This window comes from Notothenia rossii (genome assembly GCF_949606895.1).
Source record: "Notothenia rossii genome assembly, chromosome: 6".
Taxonomy (NCBI): domain Eukaryota; kingdom Metazoa; phylum Chordata; class Actinopteri; order Perciformes; family Nototheniidae; genus Notothenia; species Notothenia rossii.
Window position 1 is genome coordinate 80,121,385 of NC_136909.1, and position 14,433 is coordinate 80,135,817.

Genomic DNA, 14,433 nt, shown 5'->3' on the forward strand with positions numbered 1-14,433 from the left:
AAAGATGTTATCCTAAAGTACAGGTTTCACATTTTTGCATGTTTACTGGTTTTCAAATTTTTCCTTTTCCTCGTCTCTCCGACTGCAGTGAAGAATTTCAGTATCAGTTTCACAAAGAGATCGAGTTAGTGAACAGGAAATGTTTTTTTTCTGTCAAACACAGATGCAACTTACTCAGACAGGCAGAAACTCCCTCATAAATACACGCAAAGCAACCACAGATGTGCTAAACTCGCACACACATGCACCACATTACAAAAATAGTACTTTTCTGTTTATGATCAGTGCATCTGGACAATGTTAATATATCGAGGCATTGCATTGTTGTTCTACTCCTCTCGCCCTGGAGGATTACAGAGAAAAGGATTGCACTGAAAATGTTTATTTTTTAATAAAAATCAAACCGGCACTGAGTGAGAGATATTTCAAACAAAACACAGAGCGGTGCATGAAATATATATTTTCTGAGCCAAGTAGAGAGACCTGGGGAATATAGGACAAATGAAAAGGAGAAAGGGGAGAAAGGGAAGGGGGGGGGGGGGCTCCTCTCAAATGCTTTGCCTCAAACATGATTGCCTCACTAACTTTCAAAATGCTGTTGATTTAGGCAATGTGCACATAAGGAGTGTTGGGTTTCTGAAGGAGTGGGGGAGGGGAGGGGAGGGGGGAGGAAGGTCAGCAGTTTAGGGGAATAACTTCAGAATAAGGGAAAATGGGAAATATGTCGCTCATAATATTTTCTTTAACAGGCGCCCGAATGAGTAGCTGTCAAGACATCCTGCGATGTACATCTTGTTTAAATATATAATATGCTGCACCTCTGAGTGGAGCCTACAAATGTTTATGTTATTGCTTTGAAGCACACTCAGTATCCATGGCAAATGGAGTAGTGAGTAATACTCACTAATCATGACTGCTAATAACAAAACCTTGAACCACGTCAGCTGTCATTCAACTCTGCAAAGGCCCGGCCCACTCAAGCTATTTGTAGCTGTTTCTTACAGCAGAGGAGCCTCAGCAGTGCCAATATTATTATACTACAGCACAGTATGCAAGGCCGGTAACCTTTACGGTTTATATAAGAGCTTGTTTTTCATTCAGTACATCAGTGCACGTACAATAAGTACTCTATGTATTCTAGTGAGGTCCTCCAACTTATATTTTCTTTTTCTACAATGTGTAATATTATATTCTTCCTGGCAAGAAATGAAATTGTGGACACAAAGTAGCTTGGGTATAATCAATCCACGCTGGCAGGGAATGCATGATAATTATAAACAAAATCTGTGTCTTTCCCCGTGAGGACAGCAGCTGCAGGGGTGACAGGCGATGCTGAACATGAATATGGATCACAGGACTTAAGATCTGCTAACTGACGCAACCGCGGTGGAGCTCAGGCTGGCGGTGACGTAAAAAAAAAAGACACATGAATATAGATGGAGTTAGATAAAACACAGTCTCCGAAAACTGTCATTGTCAAACCAGCAACGACCTTAAATCATGCTGTGACGGGAGAGCAAATATTGAAGATATCAAAGTCATTGTGTACACATGAGCAGCTGAGGTTTCATTACTCACCTCCGAAATTACAGATAAATCAGTGCACACTGCAATGTTTAAATAGAAATATGCTGCTGATTATATAATCAATCTACATGATTATGGTGTACCTGTAGTTCTGGGATGAAACCATAACCAGAATATCAAAAATAGACTGGATTTCACTGGCAGGTTTTAATCTGATTGCTACATTTCACACAATACTGTACCAACAGGCATTTTTCTTCTCCTCCCCGAGCCTTCTCCACCCCCTGAGGTAGCCTGACACACTTTCATGAATTAGCCGATACAAGACGGAAGGCTATTAGAGCTGCCACAGCAGATTTGGCTGAATCCGAAAGGTCAGAATTAGCATCCAAAGAAGCGTAGAAGAAAGTCCTGAAACTGTTCCCCAGATCAATTTTTCACTTTTTAATATTTCACAGCTGCACAGTATTCCTTCTTATGCGTCCACAGTGCTGGTATTCATCCTAATAAAGGAGGATTTAATATGTTTTTTATGGCTGCTTTCTCATATGCTGCCTGGTAATGGCAGGAGGACTTTGCTCAGCAGTTGTGTATGTTTCTGAGCACATATGTGAGAACGTTTATGTGTGTGTTGTTGCCTATAACGTAGACGCCCTTGAGGCCTTAATTCACTTTGGCAGAGTGATGAAAATTACTTAGCTCGGCTGTTTTAAAACAAATCACCTACTGTAGCAGCAATTCAAGAAGGAATACAGGCTTGCTCAAAAACGTAGTAAACGGTCATGTGAATAACATTAGAAATGTGGCTGCACTAGTCAAAAAGGAGACATAGAAGTCCCTTAGGCTCTGAGAATAAACCTTTAGCTTAAATGTGGCTCACAGAGGAATGGCATTATTCAGCCAAGTGAATGAGCAATAGCAGCCACAGGATGTTAGCGTTACTATTCATAACTTATTTTCCAGAGCCTAAAACCGTTTTCCCTTCTGGTCTCACCTCTGCTGCTCTCTTAAAATGCAATTACCTACTGGCAAATTTACAGGAAAAGAAAAACAATGGCTTTTGACCAGAGGAGCCGTTACTGTGAATGTCAAATTGATGCTGCACAAGAGCCCGCTGAGCTGCGCTGTGCTAGAGAGCAGAGGAAATATAAAAAGGGAGATGAATCATATTACTGCTTTTGTTTAAGCCCAGCTCGGGGTTAATAAAATGTGTGGATTCGTAAGCGGCGGGGAAAGCACGGTGAATGGCAAATAGACATGTTCCAGCACTTCAAATTCCTCACTACAGCCACAGAATGCTTTTCTGAGGTGTGACTGGTTAGTGTGTTTGAATGGCGGTCACTTGTGTTCATAAACAGAAAGACCCCTCTGAGACTGAATGGAAAACATATTGAAAGCCAATGATGATGAATTGTCTTGTATTGAATTGAACGAAAATGACAAATAAAAGGGATGACTGACATGAACAAAAACTGATGATATCTACACAAATCCAAATAACTGCTACGGAAAATGTAACATCTACACCCACGGCAAGGACTAAAATACAAATATATAAATCCTGAAATCTGTTTATCACTATGTTGTGTATGTTATAGTCATTTCATCCGAGCCAAGTGAGAGGTGTTCAAAACGGTTTTGGTTTGTTTAGCAGTGAAAACAATGCATCTCCAAATTTTGCATTTTTTAAATATTTGTCTTTAACTAAAGGATTTGGTATTCCTTTATGAAGTACATAACATATGATTGTATTACTCTAGTGAAACACCTCATTTGACAGCAGCAATGGGCTCACAATTGCAAGTTTAAAGTTAGTGTGGAGGTGTGTGGCGCAGTGGATTGTGCGTAGGTTTTGGGATCAGGGGATCACAAGTTCAAACCCCACTGCAGTCAGCATGTCGTTGTGTCCCTGGGCAAGACACTTCACCCCAAATTGCTCCTGTGGGGATTGCCCACAGTATTGAGTATGTAAGTCTCTTTGGATACAAGCGTCTAACAAGTGACATGTAACCACAGATTGTCTTTTCTTATGTAACACAATCTTCCTTGTCAAAAGCTGCATCCTACATTACCCATAAAGCAGCTTGACTTCACACTGGTTGTTGGAGATGTGGGTGTTTTATGCTAGTAGCTGCTTTGAGCTGTTTGACCTGAATAGAAAAGCACTGTCTGCAGTAAAGGGTAAACATGCTCTTTCTGTGGTTTCACAGATACATCTTGTTGTGAACGGACAGCATCTGTATCTGGCTTTGGAACCCAAATGTTGGAGTAGCTCTTTTCTTCTGACCTTCGGCGGTCTTCATTTCAATTGCCATCCATGATTAAAATTAGAATTTTAAATGGTTTCAAGTGCAGTTCTTGTTGTCAAATAGCTCGGCCCAGAAAGAGCAAACAGTGTCCATTTCCCACTAAAAGCAGACTTCAACAAGTGGTCCTTGTAACCAAAATGACATCATTGAAAGTGTGAGATGAACGGTGCAGGGAGAATGAGTGCATGTGATCTCAGGACAGGAGTAGTTAGATGTTTCACGGGCTCAATGTGCAACACTTCAGACGCCATAAACTGCCACTGTAATGGCTGTTGGTATTGCAGATGAGCTGATACGATAAGGTATCTAATCGCCAGCTGTAAGCAAAACTCACCGAACTCGTCACATATGCTCTCGTACTTCAGCAGGGCGGCGTGCTCGAAGGTGTCCCGGCAGTAGAGGACGCTCGTTCTGCCGCCCAGCGCCGCGATGCCGCCCAGCGCCAGTACCGTGTGGTCGATGGTCAGAGAGGACGGCTGCTCTCTGAGACGTACTAACACCGAGCGAAACCGGCAATACTGGGGGTAACTGAGGACCAAAACCTTCCGCCCATCCTCCTCCTGGCCTGAAAAACACAGAAAATACAGAGAGACAGAGTTAGGAGGTCAACAGAGACTAAAATAAATAGTTAAATTTCAACAATGAAAAGGGAAATCTGAGCAGGGAAATGTTTTTCAAGTCCTCATGTAAGATTTGTGGAGAATGGCAGCACTTCATTTTACATGACATATTCACTCTACTATACTTCTCTTCAGGTTTTATTACTTTATTCCCTCTCATAGATCATCCCCTGGCTACTATGATATTCTGGCACATATACTGCCAGTGTGCTGTGAATACGGTCCTTTTATTTCTTACTATTGGCTTGAAATTGTAAGGTTGCCTGTAAAGTTTGAGATTCGAGACGTTTATTGCACTGTCACTTTTGCTGAGTAAGATATAAATCTCAACTGATAAAGAAATATAACAAACAGAACTTTTTAGTGCAGCTGAGAGATGCCAAAGTATATATTTTATTTTCATACAGTTTCAAATGTCTTGGGAAGGAATACATCTGTGTTAAAAGGCTGAGAAACAAATGTTAGGAAACCCTATTTTCAGATTTTCAGATTTACAGGTTTAATGTCATATACTGTACACAGCGAGTGGAGTAGTGTAATGAAAGACTTGGGTCACAGTTCCTCAAAGAAACATAAACCATAAATTAAAAAAACAGTGAAACTCATCTCTCCTGCTTCCTGATTTCACACCTCATTGATCAAGTTTCAGGAAATGCACCACAATCAGTAACTTTGCTCCACTTGTGCAAATTTAAATAGTGTTCATCAAAGTTTCACACCCTTTTATTGTGAAGTGACACCTGGTGTCACCTGTACGCATAGTTACTGTTGCTGGGCTGCATGTTTGAAATGCATGGAAATCATCGCGTTTGAGTGACAGGAGGAATGTCAAGAACAACTCAAATGTTTAAAATGACAGTTCATTTATGATCCATGGCGTCTAGAATTATGATATATTAGGGAACAAAGCTAATTTATTTTAAACTCAGGTAGTTGTGAAACCTCTTATCTTATCCAGACGTTACAAACCGCTTTGGGTGTGATGTTTTTTTGAGGTGGAATGCAATAAATATTCCACTGAGAGCATGTTAATTGGACTGATGTATATCGCAACTACCTGTAAAAAAAAAACCGTGAACAGGAAGTGCACACTGAGCTGACACCAGAAAAAGGAAGATATGCCGAACAGATATTTCATTATGACTACATGTAAGAACAAGACTATTGTAGTACAGCAGTCAGCTAACAAACTCACAACATGTTTGTGTTTAGCAGATATAGTGTTTACCATATTAACCAACATAGTTAAGCGTGTTAGCATGATGTTTATGTGTTGCAGGTATTTTGGTCATGAAGACATTTTGAGCCGACGGTGGTTAACTATTCCTTTCTTTCATTTTAATTAACCTCAGATATTCCTCATGTACGCACTAATATTGGCAGATGATTTCAGGTACTATGCACCTTTTAAATGCAATAGACTGCAACCTGCCCTCAAACTACAGTCTTTCATTCCCTTGAAGATTTTATTATCTCAAGTTTTTTTATGATTCCTGTAACTGTTTGAATTCATTGTTTGTGTAGTTGTGTTGTTTCTGTTTGTGTATTAGACGCGTTTGGTATTATACGGTCTCGCTTGAAAAAGAGATCTTAATCTCCATGAGAGTGCCCAGTTAAATCGAGACTACATTTAAATATAGTCTCTGTTAATTACATTACAAAAACCTAGCAGACAGATAAATGAAGTGCTCTGAAATACTTGCCGCTAAGACAAACACTGAACCAGCAGACATGACATTTAAAAATGAAGCCTCTTTATTCAATTTCCTCCTACAGGTTCATCTATAGATGTTAATTATAAACAAATAACAGAGAGGAGTAGCCGTGAAGGCTACAGGTGACTGAAGCTGACAGTTGGTGTGGAGGTCTGTTTAATTACGATCTCCCACACACAGTAACAGAAATATAATTAACTATAACTGGCTAGATGCTTTTTAAATATGACACGAGACCCAGTGTTTTTTCCGTTGCAGGAGCGCCATGTTAAAATACATTTCATTTGTTTTGTCTGCATATATCTTAATCCCCCGACACTTTATTAATCATATCTATTATGACCTGATATGATGGGTAACATTATTTCACATTATATTATATACTGGATGTCTGCCATTTTGATTAATTTGACTATCAATTACACATTTTTCCTTATTTTATCTGTTGTATCGAAAAATAATTTTGTCCTTAAAATATTGGAAAATATAAAAACAACAAGAAATTGTCTTGTTGTTTCGTTTAAGACCTGAAAGTCTCCATTTGAAAAGTAAAAGATGCTTGCAAATGGTTACATGTAATGACTGCAATCAGTTTTTAGCATTTTTGCTTTCACAATAAGTCACATGGTTGAGCAATTATAGATTTTCTGTTGACTTACTAAACCAATCATTTACACATTGAGTCAGCTCTCGTAAAATATGATAAATGAATATGAGGTGACTTTAAAATGCAGAAATATACTATGATAACATATGCTGTCTCTGGTCCAAAGCTCCATGGGTGTGTTGTTTCTAATCTCCTACTATGGTGATTATATGTTAATAAAATGACCCCAGCATGCAGTGCGGCACAATGATTGGAAAGTAGCCAAATTTTGAAAAACAGACAAACTATGCATGTGCACTGTTCGTTAACGCTGTGTAAAGTCACTTCTCTCGGAGACTGTTGTTTGAAAGCAGAGTGCTAATATTATTTCTAGCTTACAAAGCCGACTGCACGGTTCAACAGTTGATGAAGCAGAGTCAGGCAGTTTGAAACACGATTTCAACATGAATTATTCACTGTCCTGTCTGCTTTACAAAGCCCTTGGACATGACATTCATAGGAATTTCTGCTGCTAAGTTAATATTTCAAGGGTGAGTAACTAGCAAGCTTTTCACCTTGCAACACTAAAGACAAAACAGCTAGTGTGTGTATTCAAAAAAACATTTCTCCGTCTTTTGTGTTATTTTATCAAGCTGGAGGCTGAAGAATCTGCAGCTCGAACACGGCAGGAAGGACAGCATTCATAACATATTTACAGCAGCTGCATTCCCGACAATCAGCGTAATTAGTTCCACTGTACTCCAATGTGAAGACCACTTCAAAAGAAATTATTAAAACCATTCATCAGAGGTTGCTGCCTCAAATCCCACAGATGTATAAGCACACACATATTCCTGCATACATGCACGTTCATATCACACAGCAGACACACACACACTCATCAAGGATTGCGGCAGTTGTCGTTCGCAATTACAGCTCAGAGGTAGAGCAAGCTTTGTTCCAAATGTCAGGAATTGTATTGTAAGCAGTCACCGTCAGACCTGCTCTCTCTCCCGAGGACCCTCACAGCATTTCACTTGATTAGATTCAATTTTGGAGCGAGAGCCGCAGGGCATTAATAACTGTACAGAGGCGGTGTGAAGTATGCATGCCAGTGTGTGTGCGTTAGTGCGTGTGATGTATATTGAGTGTATGTACACTTAAAACAAATCATTTTGTTCTCACAGCCCGACCTTTCCAAATAAAGGGCGTCTTTATCTTTAAGTCAGCTTTCTAATTGGTCGGGGCTGTGCCTGCGGTGCTGGAGAGCTGGAAGACACTGTGAGAAGACTGAGGACATTATGAAACTGGTTTTTGTCTCTCAGGAGATATGTTATATGTTCTCAGTCAGTCAGTCAGTCAGTCAGTCAGTCAGTCCTGGTGCAGCGTGTTGATCAAACAGCTGCGGTGTGGCAGATTATTTTCAGAACACGCTGTAAAGCTCCTGACCTCATAAACTACAATAGTGTCAGGGGCATAACGGCTGGAGGACAGCTGACATTATAAACAGTCAGAGCAGCACTCAATAACTTCCAATACAATACAACATTTAGTCACCTGGTAAAGTGTATAGTACCAGAGTAATAATATACAGTAATGCTCTGTACAAACTTTCACTCCACTAAATCAATTGAATTCTGCAGCCTTGAAGTCTGAAAAAACAATATATTGCAGATTGCACACATTACACGTGTATCACAGAGAGTGAAGAAAGTATCCATGTTTTTGGAGTTTGACTTGTGATAAGATTTGAAAATAAGTATCTTTCCACTTCTGCAGCTTCGATTTGACCCGTTTAAAAAATAAATCCATGTTTTGAGTCCCCTAACGTTGTATGAGTGCTCGACCAAATTGCCTTGATTTGTTGCGTATTTAATTCCAAGAGTAAATTACAATGATCGTAAAATACAAAGCAGAAAATACAAATAGATGCAAATAAATATAAGAACTAAAGCATCAACATAACGACAAACAATCAGAGCTATAAAGGTGGATTTCCGCTGTGAAACGATGATAGATGTCTCCCAATATACTGCATCGTAAACTGGTGCTTACTTTAGAGCCGTAAATAGAAATGATTGTCTGACTAACCGCAAATCAAAAGGAGAACAGACATCTAAAAGACCTTCATTAGTTTGTTATGTCTTGTTGTTCTGGCCTATTCTTGTAAATGTTATTGTTGTTGATGTCGTTAGTGTGTCTTTTTATTACTCTTAGTTAATTGGAGCGCTGCCAATCAAGGAGTTATGTAATTAAAAAATCAATGCACAGACAGTTATTCAAAAGCAACAAAAGCAGGAGGGGCCTTAGCATACGTCTGGTCTTATATAGGAGACTAACAGCAGAACGTTGTGCACGCTGTAGAGACTTCAAGGACAACCGGGTTACTCGAGTAGAAAGTGCATTACTCAAATGTCACCGGGATGTCTTCCAATGACAGCTTCTCTTACAAACATTTCTGAGATTAAAGAAGCATGCCTGAGCCAGTTTTGTAATATGTAAATGTGCAGTAACATTGAAAGCCTTGCATTATCAGGAACAGGCTTTTCATGACTGTAGAGCAATAGACAAGAAATTATTAAACTGCTTGTGCAACGGGTCAGAAATAATGAATTAAATGGATGTTTCTACTTTAAGAGGACGGTCTGCTAAACTCATTTGTGGAATACCATTGAAATCCCATCAGTAACACAGATGTTTAAAACGCTTTCCGTCTTTATTTCTTAGGAACGCACCAGTGTTTCAGGAATTGTTTTGACCAAAGGTGGCATTTAAGGATCTACGGAGAATCAATAAAGCATGTTACTGTTGTGGATTTGCAGGATGATGCTTTGTTGTGAATCATGGCCCCGGGGATAAGACAAACGCCACACAAATGAAAGGGAACGAAACAAAAAAGAAAGCCATATCTGCTGATTGTCTGCAGACAAAAGCATTCAAACATCTGTCACTCAGGTGCAGCAATTATTCTTCCAGCACCTCTTTAATAAACGATATACACAGGGATGGAGAGCAAAGCACTAACAGAGAACAAAATGAGGAGCTTTTGTTTTTATATGCCTTTGTTTTTCTAACTGTACAGCACAGAAAAAGTCAAAGACCATACAGCTACATCTGATTTGACTGAGTCCTCAGGCAGCCATTGTTTTCTACAGTACAGCAACTTTCAAGCTGCTAACAACACATTTAGTAATACATCGCAGAGAATACATGGCATTACTTCTTTGATTTGCTTAGGAGAAAAAGAACAATTGATGAGAGAACTTTCTAATGCAAAACACGATGAACTGAAAGCAGCTTTTCTTTGGTAACATCTGGCTCTGCTTCCTGTCTGTCTTCCTTTAAAATTACTCATAAACCAGATGCTTTCAGCAACCGACTGCTCTTTCTCAGACATCCTGGACTCTGATATTCCCTAGAACATGTTATTTCATTTCCAATCAGACAAATAACTCGCAATAAGATTTTTTTTGTTTCAAGTTGATTTTCTTGCTGCGCTGGCATGAAATAAAGCAAATGCTGAAAAAACTAATTGATTGAAAAAAAAGAGCTTTGCTTGCTTTCAATTAAAACTATCGTTGCATTTTGGTTAGGCAAAACAGGAAATTAAATTGGGACAAAATTGTAAAGAGCATTTTACACTTCCTTAACACAAACGATTCTTCAGTTAATTGTCAAAATAACCACCAGAATAGCTCTGACTGAAGCAATTATAAGATCATTTATAAGTATTAACAAGAACTTGCGAGTGTGTCTTTTTGTAGTTGTCAAGACCAGGGCATTCAGAGTTAATGTGTTACAACATGCAAAAATAACAACACAGTCCTTTGGAAAACTCCCAAAATATTGCACAACTCCAGAGTATCAACATGACTGCGGCAGGCTGGTAAAGTCATTATAGCCTCAGCAGCTGTCATGAGACACTCTGCACAGTAAAATACAGGTCTCAATTTACTCCAACGTAGTAAAAGTAACATGCTGTAATATACGTGTACAATATATGGTTCATAAATATGACAAAATTATATTTAACAACCAAAGATAGATTTGATATTCCAGTGAGCCGACTGCGGAAAAGCTCTTCGTACAAAGAGAAGAGGGAAGCCTGCAATATGAAAGTTAAAGCTCTGGCACTGTGTTATATCAGAAGGAATTAAATACATTTGGAGTAATTACACCAAAGGAGAAATGTCTGATCTCTTCCATAACTAGCATGATAAACGACTCGTCATAATCTAAATCTCAGAAATGCCGCATACGACACAAAACTCATTAGCTGTGTTGAAGCAGCTGCTCCGCTGGATGAATATTGAAATGTTAGATGAAACATCATTACATTTCAAACCCAAAATAAAAAGGGGCTATCTTCTGCTGTATCTCTGAGATTCTCCATTTCTTTTATTGGAGACTTTCTGCAAGCGGCTTTTACAAGTTGAGATCAGAACTAGTTGTGATACGAGGGGCTGCTGACAGTTTAAAGCAGATCCGTGCCGGCTAATTAAAAACAAAATGTGACTCATGTAAACCGTGTCATTTACATTCAACCAAGCTTAGAAATATTCACACTGCCCACAAGCTCTGACAAGTTCTCTCAGGCAAGTATGCTCATTTCTCTTGTCGCAGACTGGCAGGAAAATAGCTGAAAACCATAACTCTCATGCTCGCTATCACCCGCTGTACTTCTTAAATCACTCACTCGCCTCAAATTTGCTGTTGTCAACATTTCCACATTGTCTGCTCGGCCAAAGAATTGACTGGAGCCTCCTGCTGCTTTTGTGGACTTGGCGAGAAAGGGCAAGGCACTTAAACCAGCGCCAATAATGTCACTTTCATATTTGATAGGTTAAGTAAATGTAAAGGCTTTAAAAAAACATACATTGGAGGAGAACAAACGAGGGATAAAGTGAGAGGACACGGTTCTTGTTTGGTATTCTCCGTCCATCCTGCAGGCTCTGTATTGATCTGAGAGGCTGTTTCCATGTAGCCTCTTCTCATAATATATAACACATCTCTGATTCATCCGCCCTCTCCCTCTCGCACTTGTCACTGAGGGGACATGACACTGAGACTGGGCCTTATAGGCAGCAGCAGGCGCCCGATCTGGCTATGAGTTCATGTTATTGAAACCTGACCAAATAAAGAGGGAACAGCATCTGTCGACGACACCGAATGAAAATGATGCGTAGCGAGGGCGTCAGATTTTAACAAGCAACAAACTTGTGTTTCATACAAAGAGAGAAATAAATGAATTGAAGTGATTCATCGCTTGTCCAATCTGTGAATGACTACTGTATCTTGGATAACACAAAATGTGCTAGAACATTTCCCTAACTGCAAGCTAGTCCGTGCTGTAAACACAATCCCATTAATCATGCGGAGGATGCGGCATAAATATATCGCTGGAGTTAAACAAAGCCGAGTGATCACACGATGTGTCAATTACACTCACTTTGTTTTGCTCAGAGGGAGAAGAATTGAAATATTGAAATGTTTTTTTACTAGATCTGCGTTGGATAACATGTTGTTTTTAAATAGCTTAACGGGGCCGTCCGCATCACACAACACATCAGTCACAGACTCGCCTTTATCCTGCTCATCATACCAGCTGCAGGCTGTGCTCACACACACACACACACACACACACACACACACACACACACACACACACACACACACACACACACACACACACACACACACACACACACACACACACACACACACACACACACACACACACACACACACACACACACACACACACACACACGCAGCCATTCAAAGGGATAATCCAACTAATATGTATTTTAAGGATCAAAGGAGCAACATAGCTGAGGTCAATATCACCATAATATAATGATTTCCCCTTGGGATCAATTAAATCGTATTAATAAGCATTTGACCTATATCGATATATCATGGCATGGCAAATCAATAGAATTAATGCAATTGTTAACCAAGACGCAGTAATCAATGTTTTCTTACATTAGCTGTGGATTATCAACCGACCCATCAGCTGTTTTGGATTAAGCGGCCACAACCGCGCGATTTTGGATCACTTTGAGCTCCATTTAGTGTCATTTTGAGTAGAACAATGCAATATACACGACACGTTCAGCACCAAATGGCACACAGACAAAGCTAGCAACTATCCGGGTAACATAATAGAACATTTAGAAGCTGAAGAGCAAGATATTTTCCTCAGAATTAGGTGGAGACTAGAACAGAACCAAAGGGTCGATGCAGAAACAAGACTCCACATGCTGCAGGATGTGTGGTGGTCTAATGGATAGTGAGGTGGGCTGAAGATCGAAGGTTGTGAGTTCAAATCCTGCCTGGAACACCACCACTAGTGGCACTTAGCCCTTAGTTACTCTAGGGAGAATGTCCCTGTAATTGGTCATTGTAAGTTGCTTTGGATAAAAGCCTCAGCTAAAATGTAATGTGAACAGTTATAATAGATTTCAATAATAAGCAGCCAGAGTGCATAAAGTATAAACTCTCCATGTAATCTGGAAAGCACCGTCATCCACTTATTTCTATTTCTAAACTCAGTATATACCAAATATGAATACATTTTAACACACAACTCTAAAAATCTTGGCTGTCTTGAGTCTGGTGTTTATTTTATTTAGAAAGTATCTGTTTAAGTGACAAACAAGGAGCGAAAGAATGGGACATTAAATATAGTCATGTTGTCAATCAACCAATCAATCAATCAATCAATCAATCAATGTTTATTTATATAGCCCAATATCACAAATGTTACATTTGTCTCAGTGGACTTCACAGTTTGTAGAGAATATCAGTATGAAAATACGACACCCTCTGTCCTTAGACCCTCTGTCCTTAGACCCTCACATCGTACAAGGAAACACTTCCAGAGAAAAACCCACAGTTTAAAGGGGAACATGGGAGAAACCTCAGGGAGAGCATCAGAGGAGGGATCCCTCTCCCACGACAGACAGACATGCAATAGATGCCGTGTGTAAATCGAAGAGATAATACAAGCATAGGTAGACCAAATGTTTGGAAATGCTTGTGTCTATAATAAGAAGATGAATCCACGAGGATGTCAATGTCGTGGCAGAATTGTGACCAAAGTGAAATGAGTGAAGTGGTTTGTGCTGCAGGACTGGCTTAAGAAGTTTCTCTGAAGGTAAATCAATTGTCATGAATTCAAGGATAGCATCTGCTTCGCTCAGTGACGTGTTCATTTTCTATATTGGATATTAACAAGAGTCTCAGTTATCAGATACAATGGGTGGAGTACGTCTTCAAGAAAGATCTGGCTTCTACATTCACATGTCTGTGTGCTCATTTTTCTAAGATAATCATATTCCCTGCAAAAGGGCACTAACACCCAGAGGAAATGTTCTATTGAAACCGTACAGAGGGCAGAGAAACACTCACTGAGAGTAATACATAGAAAGAGAGAGAACGAGAGATCTCCATGCATGCTGGCTCCTGTTCTTAATTATAGTAAAGCGTTAAAGTGCCTCATTCACTTCGGCAGGGTGGGGCATTGGCCTGTGACAAAGAAGGGAAAAAAAGAAACATTTATATAATTTTCACCTCAATTTATTCAAGTGTGCGTCGCAGGGAGTGGGGACACACAGCTACAGTGTGTGTAGAAAAACAAGCTCATAACACACACACACACACACACACACACA

At 39.6% G+C, this 14,433-nt stretch overlaps 1 protein-coding gene across 1 annotated transcript in view; it reads right to left on the reverse strand.

Annotated features, from left to right (window-relative positions):
- The window catches only part of arid5b (AT-rich interaction domain 5B), a 79,421-nt gene that overhangs the window by 37,652 nt on the left and 27,336 nt on the right, over nt 1-14,433 (reverse strand). Inside the window, 1 exon segment of the mRNA XM_079690385.1 lies at nt 4,171-4,401. Coding sequence (XP_079546511.1) covers nt 4,171-4,401 — 231 coding nt within the window.